The 22,586-nt window shown below is 41.1% G+C and overlaps 1 protein-coding gene across 3 annotated transcripts in view; it reads left to right on the top strand.

Moving 5' to 3' along the window:
* PFDN1 (prefoldin subunit 1) overlaps positions 1-22,586 on the top strand; it is a 65,412-nt gene that overhangs the window by 40,092 nt on the left and 2,734 nt on the right. Inside the window, exon 4 of one of the 3 annotated variants that reach the window (XM_003404799.4) lies at positions 134-21,914. The exons of the other annotated variants lie outside the window; for them this stretch is intronic. Coding sequence (XP_003404847.3) covers positions 134-169 — 36 coding nt within the window. The 3' untranslated portion in view covers positions 170-21,914. Of the gene's footprint in view, positions 1-133; positions 21,915-22,586 lie in introns of those variants that run through there. 3 annotated transcript variants of the gene reach the window in all.

The following is a 22,586-nucleotide window of genomic DNA, read 5'->3' as shown; positions in this document are numbered from 1 at the left end:
TTATCTGTGGTCGAGTTTAATCAGCTCTAGAAATTTGTAAAGAAAAACACTTTACACTTAGAGCCCAGACTTCCTTTGGACGTTGCATTTGAAGACTTCGTCAGTGCAGACTGTTCCTATTTTCTCTCTTTAGAGAAGGCAAGAGAAGAAAATACAAGCGAGGTGGTGATGGGAATCACGAGAGGAAGAAGGAGCTTGTGGACCTGTAGTTGAAGCAGTGCCTTAACTGGATCACGTTTTGAATCTGAATTGGAAAATATTTTTTGCCTAAATTTTTAAGCTTTGATGCTTTTCCTTCCTTTAGGAAGACTAAACAAATTCCAGATCATGATAAAAGGCTTTGGCCAGTAATCATAGTTAGGTCAGAAGAAGTATATGCACATAAAAAAGAATGTTTGCTGTATGTCTTGATTATACAAAGTTCTTTGGGGCTATGGTTTGATTATGGAGGAGTTTTGTTGTTGCTTTCCATCTATATATATAAAAACCCAAAACCCTCTCACTATATAAGAAACATTAATTGAGCACCTATGATCTAGATCTGGGGGGTATAAAGATAAGACACTTGGTCCCTGCCCTCAAGGAACTTAGAGTCTGTCGTACCTACTACGTGTCATGCACTGATGGACAATGAAGACAAAATTAACAAAGGCCCTGATGGCATGGACTTATATTCTGGAGGGTGGAAAGGGAAAACAGATAATAAGCAAATAATGTGATTGATAAATGCTATAAAGAAAAACACTACAGGTTAAGGATTTGGAAAATGATGGGAGTATATGTGCTGTTTTATGTAGTATTGACGGGAGTTCTCTCTGATAATGTCATATTTGAGCAGAGTTGAAGGGAGTGAGGGAGTAAACCATGTGGACATCTTGGAGGAGAAAACCGTATGGACATTGTCTTAGCCTTGGGTCCTATAGAGGAGCGAAACCTGTTAAGCGTATATATACATATATAGAGAGAGCGATGTAGGAGACCGGCAACTCCCAAATCCATGGCAGCAGGCTGGAGGCATCTCCTGACTCACGTGGTTGCAGGGGCTGACCAACCCAAACTCTGCAGGTCAGTCAGCAGGCTGCTGGTTCATAGGGTTGTGGGAGCTGGCAAATCCAAAATCTGCAAGTCAGATGGTAGGCTGCTGGCTCACGTCCAAAGAACCACAGGTCAGAGGTTGTTGAGATGGATGTAGGATTGAGAGAGAGAGAGAGAGAGAGAGAGAGAGAGAGAGCTTTCCCAGAACATCCATATATATTGGATATAGGCCACACCCCCAAGAAAACTCCCCTTCCAACTGATTGGCTGCTCACATCGGATCACAAAATGGAGGATGATTACATAATAAATGCCAAACCAGTGAGAATCATGGCCTAGCCAAGTTGACACATAACATTAGCCATCACAGATGTCTTGGAGAAGTTTCCAAATATGGAAACCTTGAAGTGAGAACATAACTGATGGGTAGGGAGGACAGCGAAGAGGCCAGCAGAGCTGGAGCTGAGTGATCAAAGTAGAGAATGGTAGGAGATGAAATTGGAGAGGTAGCTGGGGCTAGACTGTGTAGGGCATTGCAGGCCGTATTAAGGATTTTGCATTATGCTCTGGAATTGTAAGCTTTTGGAAAGTTTTGAGCAGAGGAATGGCATGATCTGACTTACATTTTAAAAGAACCAGCCTGGCTGCTGTGTTGAGAATAGATCATAAAGTATACAGCCAAGATGACTGTGTGGAGGATTGAAAGAAAGCAGTCAAAGATGACTTTGAAGTTTTTGACCTGGAATTAAGGAATAATATTCCCTCCCCTGCACATAAATCACTCATTCTCCTGGTAGAGATGTCTGAAATGGGTTCATGGGAGAGGGGATATTTAAGCTCAGCTTTGGAGGTCAATAAGAATTTTGCTAGATGAGCCTGGGGCAGAAGACAGCACGTCAAATTAAAGAAATAATATGGACAAAGGCCTGGAAGTGTAATGGTGGTTGGATAGAGAGTTGGAGTGGGAAATGAAGGTGCTTTGTGTAAATACTACTTATTCTGGGCAAGTAGCTATTCTCAGTGCCAATGCTCTTCATCAAGTGTGGTTCCACACAGCATTCCATGTGTACTGGGCTTCTCAGGGTTGTCCTGCTACAGACATTCCACATGTTTATGGGAACAGATGTGCTACTGATAATCCATAGATCAGCATTTTCTAGTCAGTGTTTAAGTTTCAAAACTAATTTTAAAAGCAAAGAGAAAATTTGGGTTGAGCCATATCATCTTTGAGATGACTGTTAGATACTCAAGTGGAGATGTTAAATAGACAGATATATGAATCTGGAGCCACTGGCTAGTGAAATAAAATTGAGAGTTGTCAATTTATAGATGGCATTTAAAGCCATAGAACTAGATTAGGTGAGCTAAGGGGAAACAGTAGATAGAGAAGGGATGAGGTTCATGGACCCAGCCTGGGGCACTTGTGTGCTCACCACAGTGGGATGGGAAGCTCTTTACAGACATATGGACAGTGTGCAGTGTGAGCCCAGGGAACTGAATAGATGCCCACGTGGGCAAGCATCTGCTGAGGAGGGGCCCAGCTAAAGGGATGGGACCAACTCCCTCCATGGTTAGGGGGCTGCTTTTTATGGGCTACCCAGACCATGGCTTTGTGGTGGCAGCAGGAGCTGTCAGCTCTCTTAGGCCTGAGTTACAAGTACTTTGTGTCCTTCCATTACTAGCACTGACCCTGGAGCTGAGCAGGCCTGGGGACAGCTTGTCTGTTCTACTTGGGAGTGGTTGAAGAAGGTAAAGTTGATGGTAAGTCAGGCTTAGAGCTCACTGCTTTGTGTGGGGGACCACACTGAAGGCAGTGGTTGAACACAGTTAATTTAGAGATAAGAGACCTTGCCATGTATCTATGATATCTTGAGTAAAATTTGAGGGAGGTGAGTACTTACATGGGCAAAAACAAACATGCCTCCTAGTTTTGAACAGTTCTTCCAAGGTTAAAATGCCTTAAAGGGATTTTATAGTAACTAGTGGTGCAGTGGTGGCATAGTGGTTGGGAGCTGTGGCTGTAAACCAAAAGGTCAGCAGCTCAAATCCACCAGCTGCTCCATGGAAACCCAATGGGGGCAATTCTGTTCTGTCCTGTAGGGTAGCTGTGAGTCAGAATCAACTCGAGAGAGCAATGGTTTTTTCTTTTTGTGGGGGGAGGGGTTAGTTCCTCTGCTGTTCCTCTACACACTCATACCTATGCATGTACATGTGTGCACTTTCCTACCCTCTTTCAGGTACAAGTGTGGTAAGAAGAGCTTCAGTCTTTAGAATATTTTTTCAGGTTTATCTCAAAGAATCTTCGTAAGCGATAAGTATTGCTATTTCTTCTTTGCTCTGATACATATAACTTAATGCCTTGAGATAGTAAGAATATGAACTCTAGAATCAGGTGAATATGAGTTTGAACTCTGGGTCACCACTTACTACTACCTTGGGTAAATTATTTAGCATCTCTAAGCCTAAACGGAGCCCCTGGATGGTGCAAGTGGTTCAGTACTTGACTACTAATCCAAAGGTTGGCAGTTCAAACCCACCCAGATAGGCCTGGTGATCTGCTTCCAAAAGGCCGCAGCCTTGAAAATCCTGTGGAGCAGTTCTCTGCACACATCGGTTGCCATGAGTCAAAATCAACTTGATGGCAACTGACAACAGTAAGCCTAAATTTGCTTGTGTGCACAGTGACAACAACAGCAGCATTGTTGTAAATAATCCTTTTTCTCTTGCCCAAGTATGGAACCAACTGAAAGGAGTCAGGCAGATGGATATAAAAATTTTATCTTTATTACTAATAAAAACTAGTTTGAAGCATGCGGCTTAGCTGTTCAGCAGTGATGGGTTCCTAATAATGATCCAAATTAAGCTACAAATTAGATGAATTTTACCCATCTATTTCCTGCAAGTGCAGGACAACCACAGGTTTCTCTGCAGGGAGGCAGGGCCAGTCTGTAAAATTTAAGAGGAGAATGTGTGCCTTCTGCAAACAGGCAGGTCCCGGCAGAGCGAAAGAGGCCGAGCCACATGAACTCAGTTCCTGTTCCAGACACGCCATTCACCAAAGCCACTCCTCTTCTGAGGGTAGATTGAGGAGGCCAGGACTGTAGCTCATGAAAAATGGAAGATGAGAAGGATAGGCATTTCTCCCTTACCAAAAGTTCCTGCCTTGTAACATACTGCATGTGAATCACTCGGCACCATGCCAGGTACACAGTAAATACTCAGTAAACTCAGGATTTTGTTAGTCCAGATGGGGAATGGTCAGCAGCTATTTACTGATGGAACACATTGCCACCACGTGCTTATAAGATAGAGTTTTTTTGTTTTTTTTTTAATTTGGAAAAAAAAGATCTACAAATGTACGAAAACTAATTTAACAACTACCTGTGCACTCACTGCTCAGAATTAAATGTTGGCATATTTACTTTTTTTGTTGTTTGTTACAAAAATAAAACATTGCTAATGAAATCGAAGTCTCTTTTGTAACCTCCCCCACCACCTTTCCAGTCTTATTTCTTTTCCCTCTTCTGTAGAAGCAACCACTATCAGGAATTTAGTGTCTTATGGTCAATGAATGACATCATACTGTTCACATCTTTCAGCGATTTTTTTCATTAACGATAGGTTTTTAAAGCCGTATCCATGGGTAATAAATACATGTAGTTCATTCATTTTAACTGCTTTAGGGTGTTCCATAAGAACCTATAATTTTCTATATTTTATTTGAAGGACCCACTCTTGACAGCTTCAGTATACACCTTGTAAAAGTGGCCATGGGGACTGATGACTGCCTTCCATGTGTAGCGTAAACATAGCCATCCTTGGTAGGGCGAGTTGATGGGCTCTAGGTAGCAAATGCTAGCAGATTAGTGATATCTGCTGCTCTTATTTCCTAGTAGCCATGGATTCTGTGGTAAAGCCATGTTATGGACTTGGTGGCCACTGCCCATGTTTTAGAAACGGAGATCACATGCCCTTCACACAGCCAGAACCAGAATCAGTCTGGGAAAAGAAAAGGAGATCAGAGTGGGGGATCAGGATCCCAGATTCTGGACTCCAACCACTATATCCTTCATCTTTACTCTGAAAAAAATGGGGATTCCTGTGCCATGGGTGGATACTCCCAGTAGCTGAGCCTTCTAATATTTGTGGTCCTTGCCTTATAAAATAATAGATACCCCCACCCCCAACACATACAACACCAACTTTTGAGTACAGAGAGTACAAGTAGGGTCTAAGTGGCCTAGCATCTGGAAATTGAAGACAGGGCAAAATAAAAACCACCCCTTGAATCATATTTACAAAGAAAAGTGTGCAAAGGACTCTTTTATTACTCCAGTGTCGTTACAGATTTAATTGGTGTTATGTCAGCTACTTAGAGCTAATAGCATATTAAACTTCAGTCTGTTTGCACCAGTTCCATGGTAAATTGGTGGGTGTGGAGTTATGGACAAGTGTCAGCTATGACGTTTGGTCTGTAGAGTGATTGCATCATGGTCTGAGGCCATATTAAGGCCTGTATCATCCTTGATGGAGAAGTATCACTGGGTGATGTGGATCTGACCTCTCACACGTCCCTCAGAACACTCAGAGCTGTGAGCAAGACCCTGGATTCATTGTCTGGCCTACATGCTTAGCTTAGCAGTATAAACAATGTTTTCTTAGGTGATACTGACAGGTATAACTATGACTTCTCTTTCTTAATTGAAAGAAAGCCAGGGTTTTTCAGAAGCTTTATAAATAGACCTTTGATATTGTAGTTCTTCAGTTCTGCCCTCTGCTGACCTGTACAAATCGGATGAGTCACACATCTGTGGCTGCAGTGGCTTTGAGCTCTTGCTTGTTTTCACTGTCTCCAGGTCCTTTTATGGGTTTCCGGTCGCCGTATCTCTATTTTTTTAGTTGTATAAATATGTTACTCGATTGGAAAGTAGTAGTGTGATCACATAGAAGTTTCCTCACCCATGTTTGTTCATTGGCTCTTCCCAGAGTATTTATTTAACTCATGAATCTAAATGCTTAATGCTTCTGCTGATAACATTAAAGTTAATTTTCAGAAATTAGTATGTCAGTTTATTTTACCCTGGTCAGTTTGTGTGTGTGTTACTCTGTATTTGGGTGGAGTAAAGACTGATTTGCTGTGAAAATAATTCATTAAAATTTGCCTTGCCATGCCTGTTTTTAAACACAGTACTTTGATGTTGTATCTTTTCCCCTTGTGGTACACCTTTTTGAGAAGAATAGGATTTTTTTTTTTTAATCGAGGTAAAAGTCACATAACATAAAATTCACAATTTTAACGTGTAAAATTCAGTGGCTTCCAGCACATTCAGTGTTGTGCAACCATCACCATTATCTAATTCTAGAACATTTTCTTCACCCCTGGAAGAAAGCCTGTGCCCATGAAGCAAGCAGCCCTGGTGGTGCAATGGTTAAGGACTCAGCTGCTAACCAAAAGGTCAGCGTTTTGAACCCACCAGCCACTCCGCAGGAGAAAAGACCTGGTGATCTCCTACCATAAAGATTACAGCCTAGGAAACCCTATGGGGCAATTCTACCCTGTCACATAGGGTGGCTAGGTGTCAAAACTGAGTCGACAGCATGCACCGACAACCCATTAAGCAGTCACTCCCCGTGTTCCACTCTCCCTGGCCTCTGGCAAACACTAATCTACTTTCTGTCTCTATGGATTTGCCTATTCTGGGTGTTTTATATAAATGGTGTCATATAATATGTGGCTTTTTGTGTCTGGCTTCTTTTACTTAGCGTAATGTTTTCAAGGTTCATTCATATTGTAGAATGCATCAATATTTCACTCCTTTTTATGGCCAAATAATATTCCATTATATGGATTGATCACATTTTGTTTATTCATTCATGCATTAATAGACATTTGGGTTGTTTCCACTTTTTGGCTATTATGAATAATGTGGTTATCAATGTTCATGTACAAGTTTTTATTGGAACACCTGGTTTCAGTTCTGTAGGGTTTGTACCTAGGAGTGAAGTTGCTGGGTCCTGTGGTAATTTTATGTTTCAACTTTTTGAGGAACTGCCAAACTGTTTTCCACAATGACTGCACCACGTTACATGGTGCAGTTCCAATTTCTCCACATCTTTGCCAACACTTGTTATTTTCCATTTTTATTATACCCATCCTAGTGGATGTGAAGTGGTATCTTATTGTGGTATTGATTTTCATTTTTCTAATGATGTTGAACGTCTTTTCGTTTGCTTATTGGCCATTAATATACCTTCTTTGGAGAAATGTCTATTCAGCTCCTTTGCCCATTTTTAATTGGGTTGTTTGTCTTTTTGTTGTTGAGTTGTAAGAAAATAGAAATTCTTGACTTGGCTTGGAGCAGAGAGCAGTATGGGACTGATTTCAGACTTGCCATACATACCTGCGTGCTAGTCTTGCCCCCACAGTTGAGTCAGTTACACCTCCACTTCCAAGAATGTAAGGTGTTGTCCTTACTTCCTCTCTCAGCTGGCACACCCTTAATCACCTACCCCTTTACCATGCCTACAGGCCAAACTCCATGATAAACACTGTTAATTTGATCCCCTTGCTCTTCTTATAAGACTGGGACAAACTAAAGATGAACTGAAATAGTAAGAATTTTTGTTTTGTTTTGTTATTTGGAAGACTTCTAGAGTTTTAATAGTCCCTTTTATTGATTAATAAAAAAATTAATAGCTGGCTTTATATCCTGGAGAAGCAGAAAAAAAAGATGTATATTAGGAAATTTGTGCTTCTGCAAAATTCGTTTTCTTGAAGTTTCTCTATTATGTATTATGTACATTTATTTTTCACATATGATGAAACTTAGAAAAATTTGCTCTTTGCAGATTGTAATTTTAAATTTTGTTTGTTTTAGAAAGGAAATAAAGACTCCAGGGTTTTGTTTCTGGGTTGTGGTATTGGTAGTGGTCTCTGTGCATCCTTTTCCTGAACTGTTTTTGCTCAATTCATGAACAGACAAATATTTGTTATGTTTAGTATACCCTTAATACATTTATACTCATAGAATTCTCAGCTATGCCATTGTGTGGTCTCTGAAGGGCATTCTCTTTGTGTCCTCATTTCCTGAACATAGCTTTTCAGCCCAGCTAATCATTTCCTTGGGCTTAATTATACTGATACTTCCACAAGCTTGTGTTGGATCTGCACAAAGCCCGGTGTCTCATCAAAGGTAGGAAGTAAAGCTATTTGTCCTGATACTACGGTATGTCTGCTCTTGAGGCTCATCTGTAACAATGAAAATATGAGGTAATTTGGCGTCATGGAGCTTTAGGGTCAGAACTCAAAGACCCAAAGACTTTTTTTTAAGGTGAAAGGTATCCTACAGGCCCCTGAGGTACCACTCCCCTCCTCAACCTCCAGGCGTTTCTGACATGTTGTCACTGTTCCTACTTAAACACATCCAGCGATTTCCAGTGTGATCTTGTTCTTTTTCTTGAACTACCTCCTCTTCCCTTGGCTTCTATGACACACAGTCTCCCTCCTTTTTTTAATGTTTTCTTTTGGCTAATTCCTTCTCTTCCTTCCTACTTAAAATGTTAGATTTTTTCGAGGCTGAGCCCTAGGCTGTGTCCTCTAGTTCTGTGTTCTTTCTCTAGGAATTTCATCCATTTTCACGGCCTCAAGTACTACCTGTATTCAAAGTTATATCTCTAGCCCAAACTTCAGACCCACTCTGGTTTTCTTCTCACATCTTATTTAGATATCTCACAGTTACTTTAAACGCAACATGTCCAAAACAAAGCTCATAATCTTTCCTTCCAAACCTGCTCCTCTTCTTGGATTCCTTATCTCAGTGAAAGGTAACACCATGTAGCTAGTGTGCAAGCCAGACATTTTGGGAGTCATTCTTGACACCTTACCTCTCCAGCTTCTGATATCTAATGAAGAATATAGTGAAGAATTTAATGAAGTCCTGCTGTTTATTTTCCTCCTGAATACTCTTTAATCTATCTGCTATTCTCCTTTTCCATTGCCATCACTAAGATACTATCATCTCTCTCCAAGACTGTTGCAATGGCCTCCTAATACGTTTCTCAGCATTCATACTTGTAGTCCCTAATCCAATGCTTCCCAACCTTTTCTACGTCAGAGCGCCCAGAAAATAATAATATTTGCACAATTCACTGGAGTAAGTGGACAGGGTTGCTCAAGGTTGGAGGCAGTTTGCCCAGGGGGGCTTTGGCTTCCCTGGACCTACCCCAGCCGCCCCAAGGATTGAAGGGATCATTCATTACTTTGGGTACATCTGTTACCCATTCATGGCTCCTAGAGCAGTTTGTTGGGAAGCTGTGCTCTAATTCACTGTCTGTGTTGGAGCCAGAGTGGCATTTTGTTTCCAGTGGAAATTTGATTTCTGCCACTCCTGCTTCAAACCCAGTGCCTTACCAGAATCTTTAATATTGCTTAAGACCCTACGTCATTTGATTCGACCACATCAGTCTTGTCTCTCTATATTGTCCCCCTCTCTTTCTGTGCTACAGCCTCACTGGCTGACATTTAGTTTTCCCGACATGCTTTGTTCGATTTGACCTTTGCATAGCTGCGCCATTTGCCTGAATTGTTTTCTCCCCCACTCTGACCTCTCCACTTAGTTCCTACTCATTCTGCAGTCCTAAGTTCAAAAGTGTTTCTGTGATTTCCTTGATTATGTCGTGTTTTCTCCATGAAATACTGTACTTTTCCCTCAGAGCACTTATTACAGTGTGTGCCCTGCAACAGATAAGTATGTGACTTGTTCACTGCTTTTTTTTCTAATCCCAGTGCCTAGAAGAGGGCCTAGCATATATTGGGTGCTCAATAAATGTTGGTTAAATAAATTATGTGCCAGTTCTTGGTGCTGGAGATAAAGCATTAATCAAGTCAGACAAGATCCTTACTGTCAGGGAGTTTATAACCAGTGCAGGGATATAGACAATAAAGAGAAATAAGTAAGAAAGTACTATGTAGTAAAAGTGATGTTTTACAGAGTGACTGGGGACCTCTTGTGGGTTGAGTTGTCAGGGAAGCCTCTCTGAAAAAGGCGAGGTTTTATCTAAGATCTGAGTGAGAAAAAGTAGCCAGCTATTTAAAAGTATTTTTTTAGAGTGACATTACAACAAAACTAACTGAATTAAAAAAGATCATAAGAGAATATTATGAAAAATTATACTCCAACAAATTTGAAAGCTTAGAAGAAGTAACAGATTTCTAGAAACACTACCTATACAAACAAACACAGACTGAGGTAGAAAATCTGAACAGACTCATAACAAAAGCAAAAGTGGGAAGAAGTCATTAAAAAAAGCTTCCAACAAAAAAAAAGCTGTGGTCCAGACGGCTTCACCAGAGAATTCTGCCAAACATTCAGAGAAGAGATGATACCAATACTATTCAAACTATTCCAGGAATACTCCTGAATTTGTTCTATGAAGCCAGCATAATCCTGACACCGAAACTAGGCAAAGACTCCACTAAAATAGAAAATTATAGACCAATATCACTCATGAATATAGATGCAAAAATCCTCAACAAAATTCTAACCAATAGAATGCAACAGCATATGAAAAATAATGTATCACGACTAGGTGGGATTTATATCAGGTATGCAAGGATGGTTCAACATTAGAAAATCATCGTAATCCACCACATAAATAAAGAACAAGAATCACATGATGATCTCAATCAATACAGAAGAGGCATTTGATAAAGTCCAACACTCTTTGTTGTTGATAAAAACTCTCAGCAAAATAGGAATAGAAGGGAAATTCCTCAAAATAATTGAGGGCATAGATGCAAAACCAATAGCCAACATTATTCTCAATAGAGAGACTGAAAACATTCCCCTTGAGAATGAGAACTAGACAAGGATGCCCTGTATCACCACTCCTATTCAGTATTGTACTGAAAGTCCAAGCTAGAGCAGCCAGGCAACAAAGGGAAATGAAGGGCATACAGATTGGTAAGGAAGAAGTAAAACTATCCCTATTTGCAGATGATATGATCATATACATAGAAAATCTCAGAAGACTCCACAAGAAAGCTACTGGAACTAATAAAAGAATTCACCACAGTAGCAGGGTACAAGATCAGCATACAAAAATCAGTTGGATTCTTCTACATCAACAAAGAGAACTCCAAAAAGGAAATCAGGAAAACAATACCATTTACAATAGCCCTCAAAAAGATAAAATACTTAGGAATAAACCTGACTACAGATGTAAAAGACTTATACTAAGAAAACTACAAAATACTACTGCAAGAAAACAAGAGAGACCTACATAAATGGAAAAATATACCATGCTGATGAATAGGAAGACTTTAACATTGTGGAAATGTCAGTACTACCCAAAGCAATCTACAAATATAATGCAACCCTGATCGAATTCCAACAACGTTCTTTAATATGATGGAAAAACTAATCACCAACCATATATGGAAGGAGGCCCTGAGTAAGCAAAGCATTATTGAAGAAGAACAAAGAAGGAGGCCTCACACTCACACTCTCCAACCTCAGAACCTACTATACAGCCACAATAGTCAAAACAGCATGTTACTGGTACAATGACAGACACATAGACCAGTGGAACAAAATTGAGAACGCAGAAGTAAATCCACCCACTTGTGGGCAGCTGATCTTTGACAGAGTCGAAGTTCATTAAATGGGGAAAAGAAAATCTCTTTAACAAATGGTGCTGGCAAAACTGGATATCCATTTGCAGAAAAATGAAAGAAAATCGATACCTCACATCATTCATAAAAATTAACTCAAAATGGGTCAAAGACCTAAATGTAACCAAGGCAGTGAAGCTTTGGAGAAGGCAAGTGGGGATGGAATCCATGGCTAAGTGGAAGGATTGTTTTCTGATTGGAGTGGAGACACTCTATCCGTTTTAACATTAGGAAAAGAAGAAAGTATATGTACAGGTACAGGTGGTACAAAGAAGAGAGAATTCTGTCAGATAGCGTATATTTTCTATTGAAGCTTGAGACAAAATCATCAGCTGAGTGAGAAGGGAAAGGAATATAGGAGATTTGAGAAGACAACAAAGTATGAAATAATTATTTTGGAAAGTAGACACGTGCACATACTAAGGAACTTTAATAGAATCTCCAGACAGCGTTAAGTGCCCATTTGAGATTCATCGGCCTGAATTTAAAGTGAGGTCATTCAGCTGTTCAGGTACAAACATGGAATGTTAGATGGTTGTGTTTAGGCTCGGTTGACTTTTTGCCAGACAAATTACAACAGAAGGAGAAAGGGAGAAGAGAAAAGGGTGTTTGTAAGGGGAATAAATAATAACTTAATGGACTACAGGAGGGGGAAAAAGGCTATGGGAGCGTATTGGATAATGAAGAACTTGTCCTTGAATGAGGAGGTTGAAGAAATGTTGGAATGAGCGTATCATATATGAACAAGTGGCCTGGAGGAATATGAGGCAATAGTGGTGATCAGAGTGGGATGTTTGAAGTTGAAATTTCAGAGGTAGTGATGACAAAATCTAGGGAGTGACCATGGGCTGGGTGGTTGAGATGGGGTAAAGTTAAAATTGTAGGGGAGAGGAGGTCTGGTACCGGATGGGTCATCTACATTCTTGTTCAGTCAGCTTGAATGGTGCAGTGGTGGTGGAGAGGAAGATAGTGAGCCATTGATGGATGAGAGGTAGTAACCAGGATATTGGTGGATTACAGCACTGAGGGGAAGTGGATAGTAAAGCACGATGCCATGAACTTCAAAAGAACCAGGGTTTTTGCAGGAAGGAGGAGGAGAAGCGATTTGGCAGTAGGGTGACTGAATGAATGGAAGGATGGCTAGCTGGAAATGTATGCTCTTATTAGGCAGCTTTCACTGAAAGTTAAAAATCTCTGAACTGTCGTCTCCCTGCTGGACTCAGTATCTTTGAAGGCTCCCTCTTCTTTAAGAACAGAGGTTGGCAAATTATAGTTATGGCCTGTAGCCCAAATCTGGCCTGCTGCCAATTTTTGTAAAGGGTTTTTTGGAACACAGCTGTATCCATAAATTTACACCATACCTGTTTGTTTACCCATTGTCCTTGATAGATCTTGTACTAAGACTAGAGTAGTTGCGACAGAGACCATTCTGCAAAGCTGAAAATATTTACTATCTGGCCCTTTACTGGCTCCTGCTTTAGAATAGTGGTTCTCCAACTTGAGTGTTCATCAGAATCACCTGGTTGTTGCTTTTAAGTGCTTTTGAATCAGTTCCAACTCATAGCTACCCTGTGTACAACAGAATGAATCACTGCCTGGTCTTGTGCCATCCTCACAATCGTTGTTGTGTTTGAGCCCATTGTTGCAGCGACTGTCAATCATCTTGTTGAGGGTTTTCCTCTTTTTTGCTAACCCTTTATTTTATCAGCATGATGTCCTTCTCCAAGGACTGGTCCCTTTTCACCAGTCCAAAATATGTGAGATGACATCTCACCATCCTCACTTCCAAGGAGCACTCTGGCTGTACTTCTTCCAAGACAGAATTGTTCGTTCTCCTCGCAGTCCATGGCATATTCAATATTCTTTGCCAACACCATAATTCAGAGGCATCAGTTCTTCTTCAGTCTTCCTGATGCATTGTCCAGCTTTCACATTCATATGAGGTGATTGAAAATATCGTGGCTTGGGTCAGGTGCACCTTAGTCTTCAAGGTGACACCTTTGTTGTCACTGTGAGTTGGAATCGACTCAATAGCAACAGGTTTGGGGTTTTTTGCAGCAGATTTGCTCAATGCCATATGTCGTTTGATTCCTTCTTCTTTTTGCTTCTCTTTTCTTTATTAATTGGAATAATTTGAAAATTGTAAATCATAGGAAAAACGTGGTTAAGAAGGGATTGAGGCGCAGAATACATAAGGAATTTAAAGCACAGCAAACATCTGCCTTGAACTGCTTTAGGTCTCAGGCACAGATCAGTTTTTCTTGGTAAGCTGGAAGCAGTTGGAGGGGGATCACAAAATCACTCTGAAAACTCATGAAAAATCGTGACAGAAAATCCAATTTTTGAAACCGTGAAGAGGATGGATTCCGTATACTATAGAACAGAAGCTTTACCACAGTCTTGGAAAAGACACTGCAGTGGATTATTAAACGGCAGCTTGTGCGCTCTTATAAAGGAAGCAAAGATCTCTTGTGATGAGTGTAGCTTCAGTATGACCAAATGATGTCAGACTAATCTGTTTCCTTTGTTGGCATGGATTTGGAACTAGGTAGGTTAACAGATACTTTAGAAACGGTATGTGTTAATTTCAGAAAGGCATTTACAAAAATCTCTTGACATGCTTTGGGCAACTCATTAGTTTATTTAAGATATATTTATTAAGCACATATTATACGCCAAGCACTATACTAGCACCATAAAAAAGGAGAATATGGCCTGGATGATGGCAGAGCTAGGTAGATTGACAGCTTTCTAAAATCTGTACTCCCAAAATGTGCTTTATCACAACACAGGGGAGGGATAACAGTGGTATCCAGTAAGACTGTAAGAGCCCTTACTGCTTTACATTTTTATGAAGGTTGTTAGTTACCTGGAATTGGTCAAGTTTAAGTGACATATTTGAAAACAGAATTAAGGCTGAGAGGTATCTTGACAGGGTGAAGTAATGGGCAAAAACAGACAAAGCAAAATTAATTAGAAAGGATGCAAATCTTGCACTTAGTTTTAAGGAATAACTGCACAAGGTTATGGACTTCTCTAGAGTCTTCATTAGAACAGATGCTGACGTGAACACATCTCAGTCTTTGCATTTTACTGAAAGGTCACTATGAGTTATTAAATGTAATCTTTACCAAAAAGTTGACATAACTTGAGCTTCACTGCCAAAGGCTTAGATTCAGAATAAGAGAGTCTACTCCATACCTGTCAGACTATTTTTATGTCGTGCTCAGCCTTGGGTACCAGCATTCCAAGTTGGGGGCTGTCTGTTTTGGCAGTCTTACCATAGCCAAATGAAATAGTTGAAGAATGCTGTTAGTTGCCATTGAGTTGATTCTGCCTCATGGCTGTGTTACAGAGTGAATTGCTCCATAGAGTTTTCTTGGCTGTAATTTTTTTTAATTGTGCTTCAGGTGAAAGTTTACAGAGCAAATTAGTTTCTCATTTGCAATTTATATACAGATTGTTTTGTGACATTGGTTGCAATCCCCTGGCTATGTCAACACTCTTCCATTCTCCACCCTAGGTTCCCCATTTCCATTCGTTGTGTTTTCCTGTCCCTTCCTGCCTTCTCAGCACTGCTTTTGGGCAGGTATTGGCCATTTGGTCTCATTTACATGATTGAGCTAAGAAGCATGTTCCTCATGTATGTTATTGTTCGTTTTATAGACCTGTATAATCTTTGGCTGAAGGGTGAGCTTTGGGAGTGACTTTAGTTCTGAGTTAAAAGGGTGTCTGGGGGCTATACCAGCAATTATGGTCTTTCTTTGTGAATTTAAATTTTGTTCTGCATTTTTCTCCTGCTCTGTCTGGGACCCTCTGTTGTGGTCCTTGTAACAGTGGTTGATGGTGACACCACTGTGTTGTGTCATTCTGGACTCAGGCTGATGGAAGCTCTGGTACTTGTTGTGGTCCATTAGTCCTTTAAACTAACATTTCCAAATGTGTCTTCGGTTTTCTTCGTTCTCCTTTGCTGTGGACAGGATGGGACCCGTAGATGTGTCTTAGATGGCTGCTTGCAAGTTTTTAAGACCCCAGGCACTACTTACCAAAGTTGGATGTAGACCATTTTCTTTATGGACTATGTTACGCCAGTTGACCTAGGTGTCTCCCAAGAGCATGGTCCCCAGTCCTCAGCCCAGTAACTCGATCCCTCAGGGTGTTTGAATGTGTCTGTGGAGCCTATGACTTTGCCTTGGTCATGTTGTGCAGACTTCCCTATAATGTGTACTGTCTTTCCCTTCACCAAAATTACCACTTATCTACTATCTAGTTAGTGATTCCTTCTCCCCACCTTTCCCCTCCCTCCTAACCATCAAAGATTCTTTCTGTGTGTAAACCTTTTCTTCAGTTTTTATAATAGTGGTCTCATTACAATATTTGTCCTTTTGCGATTGACTTTATTTCACTCAGCAAATGCCTTCCAGATTAATCCATGTTGTGAGATGTTTTGCACATTCATCATTGTTCTCTATCGTTGCGTAGTATTTAATTGTGTGTATGTACCATAATTTGTTTATCCATTCATCTGCCGATGGACACTTAGGTTGTTTCCATCTTTTTGCAATTATGAATAATGCTACAGTAAACACAGGTGTGCATATGTCTATCTGTGTGATGGCTCTTCTCTAGGATATATTCTTGGGAGTGGGATTGCTGGATCATACGGTATTTCTATTTCTAGCTTTTTAAGGAAGTGCCATATCGTTTTCCATAGTGGTCGAACCATTTTACATTCCCACCAGCAGTGGATAAGAGTTCCAGTCTCCCTACAACCTCTTCAACATTTGTTATTTTCTGTTTTTTTTTTATTAGTGCCAGTAGTGTCAGGGTGAGATGCTATCTTATTGTAGTTTTGATTTGCATTTCTCTAATGACTAATGATCGCGATCTTTTTCTCATGTATCTGTTAGCTGCCTGAATGTCTTCTTTGTTGGAGTGTCTGTTCATATTCTTTGCCCATTTTTTAATTGGATCATTTGTCTTTTTATTGTTAACAGCGTTGCAATATCTTATAGATTTTAGAGATAAGAACCTTGTCAGGTATGTCATAATCAAAATTTTTTTCCCAGTCCGTAGGTTCTGTTTTTACTCTTTTGGTGAAATCTTTGATGAGCCTGTGTTTATATTTTTAGGAGATCCCAGTTATCTAGTTTATCTTCTGGTGTTTGTGCATTGGTAGTTACGGTTTGTATTCTATTTATTCCATATATTAGGGCCCCTAACTTTGTTCCTATTTTTTCTTCTTTGGTCTTTATAGTTTTAGGTTTTCTGTTTAGGTCTTTGATCCATTTTGAATTAGTTTCTGTGTATGGTGTGAGGTATGGGTCCTGTTTCATTTTTTCACAGGTGAACATCCAGTTTTGCCAGCACCATTTGTTAAAGAGACTGCCTTTTCCCCGTTTAATGGACTTTATGACCTTTGTCAAAGATCAGGTGACCATAGGTGGATGGATTTACTTCTGGGTTCTCCATTTTGTTCCATTGGTCTACGTCTTTGTTGTTGTATCAGTACCAGGCTGTTTGGACTATCGTGGCTGTATAGTAGGTTTGGAGATCAGGTCGTGTGAGACCTCCTACTTTGTTCTTCTTCTTCAATAATGCTTTACTTTTCTGGGGCCTCTTTCCTTTCCAGAGCCCTGGTGGTGCAGTGGTTAAGAGCTTAGCTAATGAAAAGGTCAGCAGTTTGAATTCATCAGCCACTCCTTGGAAGCCATATGGGGCAGTTCTACTCTGTCCTATAGGGTCATTATGAGTTGACTCAATGGCAACATGTTTTTTTGGTTTCTTTCCTTTCCGTATAAGCTGATGATTAGTTTTTCCATCCTGTTAAAGAGTGCTCTTGTTATTTGGATTGTGATTGCATTCTGTCTGTAGATTGCTTTGGGTAGGATAGGCATTTTTACAATGTTGAGTCTTCCATGGTATATTTTTCCATTTATGTAGATCTATTTTGCTTCCTTGCAATAGTGTTTTGTAGTTTTCTTTGTATAGGTCTTTTACATCCCTGGTTAGATTTATTCCTAAGTAATTTATTAGGTGCTACTATTTTCCTGATTTCCTTTTCATAGTTCTCTTTGTTGGTATATAGGAATCCAACTGAATTTTGTATGTTGATCTTGTATCCTGCTACTCTGCTGAATTTCTCTATTAGTTCCCGTAGTTTTCTTGTGGAATCTTTAGGGTTCTGTATGTATAGCATCATATCGTCTGCAAATAGAGAAAATTTTACTTCTTCCTTACCAATTTGGATGCCCTTTATTTCTTTTTCTTTCTTTATCACTCTAGCTAGACTTGCACCACAATGTTAAATAGGAGTGGTGATAAAGGGCATCCTTGTCTTGTTCCTGTTCTCAGGGGGAATGCTTTCAACCTCTTTCTGCTGAGGATGATGTTAGCTGTTGGTCTTGTATTTTATTATTATGTTATTATGTTGAGGAATTTTCCTTCTATTCCTATTTTATTCAGAGTTTTTATCAGGAATGGGTGTTGGACTTTGTAAATGCCTTTTATACATTGATTGAGATAGTTATGTGTGGTGGATTACATTGACTGATTTTCTAATGTCGAACCATCTGTGTATACTTGTTATGAACCCTATTTGGTTGTAGTGCATTATTATTATTATTTTTGTATGGTGCCGAATTCTATTGGCTAGAACTTTATTGAAAATTTTTGCATCTATATTCCTGAGAGATACCGGGTCTGTAATTTTCTTTTTGTGGTGTCTTTGCCTGGCCTTGGTATCAGGGTTATGATGGCTTCATAGGATGAACTTGGGAGTATCCCTTCCTTTTCTGTGAACATTTGATTTCTTGACTGCTGCTTCCATGGGCATTGATTGTAGAGCCGAGTAAAATGAAATCCATGACAATTTCAGTATTTTCTCACTTTACTATGTTGTTGCTTATTGGCCCAATTGTGAGAATTTTTGTTTTCTTTATGTTGAGGTGTATGTAATCCATCTTCATCAGTAAGTGCCTGCCTGGAGGACTTGTTAGAACAGATTGCTGGCCTCCACCCACAGACTTTTCAATTCAGAGGATGGGGTGGGGCCCGAGGATTTGCATTTCTAACAAGTTCCCAGGTGGTACTGATGATGCTGATCCAGGGGCCACACTTAAGGAATCGTCGTTTTAGGGGTTTGAGACAGTGATCAGTTTCCTTCTCCCTTTAATTTTCTGTTCCCTTGAGGGACATTTCCCTGCATACACCACTGGTACTTGTTATCCCTTTGAAAGTCTGCTGCCCACAAATGGTAATGATTGTTTGGATGAAGCCTGACCAGGGCCATAGCTTCGACACAGTTGCCCCCTCCTGACTCTGTGCTTAGCCATGAGCTTTCTTTCTCATTTGTTTTTCCCAGGTTGCCTGATGGATTGTGCTTTCTCTGGGATTTAAATGTAGCCGATGCGTTCAGGAGAGCAGTAGGAAGAGATCACCTAAAGCCCAAGTGGGCCAAGGAGCTAAATACTGTTGTCTGGAAGAAATAAGATTTTTTCCCCCCAGTGTAAAGTGCTTGAGTAGAGTAGAAGTTTGTCTTGGGGCAGACTGAGTTGGGGCTGGTAGCCAGTAGTGTGATCATAGGTGGAATTTGGGAGTCCGATCCCATATGGTGGCAGTGTCAGATTCTCTTAGCAGGTAAGAGGACACCTGCAAGAAAAGCAAGGTCAGTGCTCAGCTGAACCAAACCTTTTGCCCTTGTCCTTCACCAAAGATGTTTCTAAAATAGTTTCTAAAAGATGCAGATTTGGTAACCCCTTAGACTTCTCTTTATTTTCCTGCTCCATGCCTACAATTGCTTTCTCTTTCCTTGAACTTGTCTCCCAGCCACATAGTTGAACAGTTACTTTATATAGCCTAGTTGTGTCTTTTGAGTTCACAGGGGATGTGTGTCCTAGGATCAGTTTTACTCTGTCTCTTAGCTTCAAACTCCTGGCCGGTTTTGTCTGCCTTTTCTGCCTCTGGTGGGTGCTTCCGCCCACTCGGGTGATCATGGGTTGGGTCACACACTTTGAGAGCTTGGCTGTACCATCTCAGTCTCATTTCCCTTTCTGACTTCTCTGATTGTATCCTATCGTTGCCTTCTTTTTTTCTCTTCCCCTTGTTGCCCCTGCCTTCTTCCATACTGTCTGAAAGGCCTTCTCAGCCTTCCGGGAATTTTTGGCCTATGGCTAAACTTCCCCATTGTGGGCAAGCACCGGCACCCTCTGGCCATTTTACTATTAGACAAACTGAGGGAATTAGTGAGGCTCTAGGGTCTTAATTTGAAGTGGTGTGGGAGACAGTGAGAAGGTATCCTTTGCCCCAAGTTTGTGATTTAATAGTAGAGCTTGAAGTGGGCAGTGTCTTCAGAAGCCATGGATCCAGCAAAAGGGAGATGTGTCTGGCCAAAGTAGGCTAAACTCAGGGTCAGAAATGTGGGGCTCAGAGCAGAGGGTCCCCCAGGACACAGATCTCAGAACATCACGGTAGAAGGACATCTAAGATTGCCTTGTCTACTGCCCCTGTAGCCTGGACTGGAGGCAGGGACAAGCCAGAGGGCTGCTTATATCTACCATGTCTCCCTCTTCCCCCAAGCACCATTTGACCTGTTTTATTTGTTTAGTCTTTTAAGACAAGAGTTCATTTGAAGAAAGGTCTATGGCTAAAGAAAAATTGGCAGAGGGTGAGGGTACACTAGTATTGCACAAATCCTCATTTTACAAACGGGCAAATAGACAATCAGAGAGGAGAAGAAGAAAACTGTGTTCTATACCTCAAGGAATGACAAACAGGAAAGATATTAGAGTAGGAGAGAGAGAGAGAAAGTGCCTAAAAGTCTATAGAGATAGTGTCACAAGACGAATTACCTCAGGAGCCTGTTTGAGAGATTGTGTCATGTCAGAAAAGTTTTAGGGACTTGAGCCTCTTTCCTTCATGAGAGGATGAGAATGAAACACCAGCCCCTCAGTCTGACTCCTAGAAAAAGGAACCGCGGGCTGATGAGCAATAAGTCCGACAATGTTATTCACTGGCCATGCAAGCCCCACAGGAAATATCAAAACTTCAGGACGGGACAAGGCTCCACAAGAATGTCGCTGCAGCCAGAGCTTTGTGGTTTGATGCCACCAGAGAATTTCCTAGGGGAAGGGTTATGAGGGAAATTGCACAATGAGACAAAAAGCTGCTACACTGAGGACTGCAAATGCCTTTCCAGGACTCCTGTGGAGGTTTAAAGGCCCCTTATTTTTTAGGTTTACCCAGCTATCATTGTCCCATTGTTAAGCGCTCAGCTGCTAAGCAAAAGGTCGGTGGTTCAAACCCACCAGCTGCTCTACAGGAGAGAGATGTGGCAGTTTGCTTCTGTAAAGTTTACAGCTTTGGAAACCCTATAGGGCAGTTCTACTTTGTCCTGTAGGGTCGCTATGAGTTGGAATTGACTCCACAGCGATGGGTTTGGTTTGGTTTTAGCTCACAGTAGCCCTGAGGCTGACACCGGATGGAGCAGTCTCTCAAGGATTTCAAAGTCCAGTCCATGGAGGGATGGTTTTATCAATTGACCTGATAAAGCACAAGGGCCTGACCCTGAGGACCTGTTGTTTGTGAAGCCAGGCTTTCATGGCTCCAGAGGGATCAGTGAGGTTTGAATTTTAAACCTAGGCATATCCAGGGCAGAGGTTAGAGGGCTATACCAAAAACTAAAAACCACCTCAAAGGAGAATGGTCAGTTTCTACCTTTGCTTTCTTTGGTGTGTGTTTCTCATTCATTAAAGTTGAGAGGAAGAATTAAAAAGGAGCAGTCTGTGTACAAGTAAATCAGTAAAGCATCTTTCCCCGTAATAAATACACATTATTCAACAAGTACTGAGTTCTGATTGCTGCATGGACGAGCCCCTCTTTCACACTGGAACTGTATCAGTGGACAAAGCAAAGTCCTACCCCGTCGACTGTTCCTTCTAGGAATGAAAGACAGATGAATACTGTTTCAGGTGGTGGTTAAGTGCTATGGAGAAAACTTAGGGGAAGAAGAATAGAAAGTGTGGAGCTGCTAATCAAGAAGGCCTTTCAGGTAAGGTGACATTTGAGAAAGGCCTGAAGGAAGTGAGGGAGCAGGTAACGTGGGTATCTGGGGGAAGAAGGTTCCCAGACAGAACAACGAAGGCAGCAGCCAGCAGGAACATGCCTGCTGGGCTGGAGGAACTGCAAGGAGGCCAGCATGGCTGGGGCAGAGCCGGGGCGGCGCGGGGGCGGGGGGGGGCGGGGAAGGATTGTAGGCGAGTCAGAGGGTTAGCTGAGAGAGAGCAAGGCCATGCGTGGCCTTTTGGCAGTTGGAAAGGCTTTCCTCTTCACTCTGAGTTAGATGGGAAGCTGTTGCAGGGCAGAAGAAAGGAGACCAGTTAAGAGGCTGTTGCATTAAGGTCAGATTCTGGATACATTTCGAGATGATGCCAACAGGAGTCTTTGGCTGATTGATTGGCTGTCAAGGGTGAAAGAAAGAGGATTCAAGGATGACACCAAGGTTTTTGTCTTGAGCACTGGCAAGAATGGAGTTGTCATTTACAGAAATGGAGAAGATTGGGGTCTGTAGCGTTTCTGGCTTGACTAAAAGTTTTAGAAAGCAGCTGTGGAGACTCAAGAAAGAAAAAAAATTGATCTAAACATTGTTTATTTTCTCTCTCCTTTCTGACAGTCTCATTTGTATTTGAGTCAGTTTTGCCACAATTATTTTTGGGATAGTTGTGATTTTCAGCATATGAACTTTTAGGAATACTTACCCAGGCCTCTGCAGTTTAGTGTGGTCAAAAGCTACAGCAGGGTAGGGTCCTCTGGGTCCAGGAGAGCCTTGGGATGGACTCTGACTCTGGGGGCAGCTCTCATTTCAGGTTCCTTGGTCTGGATT

This window comes from Loxodonta africana, chromosome 2 (assembly GCF_030014295.1).
Source record: "Loxodonta africana isolate mLoxAfr1 chromosome 2, mLoxAfr1.hap2, whole genome shotgun sequence".
In the NCBI taxonomy this organism is placed as follows: domain Eukaryota; kingdom Metazoa; phylum Chordata; class Mammalia; order Proboscidea; family Elephantidae; genus Loxodonta; species Loxodonta africana.
This window is presented reverse-complemented; position numbering and strand designations above follow the sequence as displayed.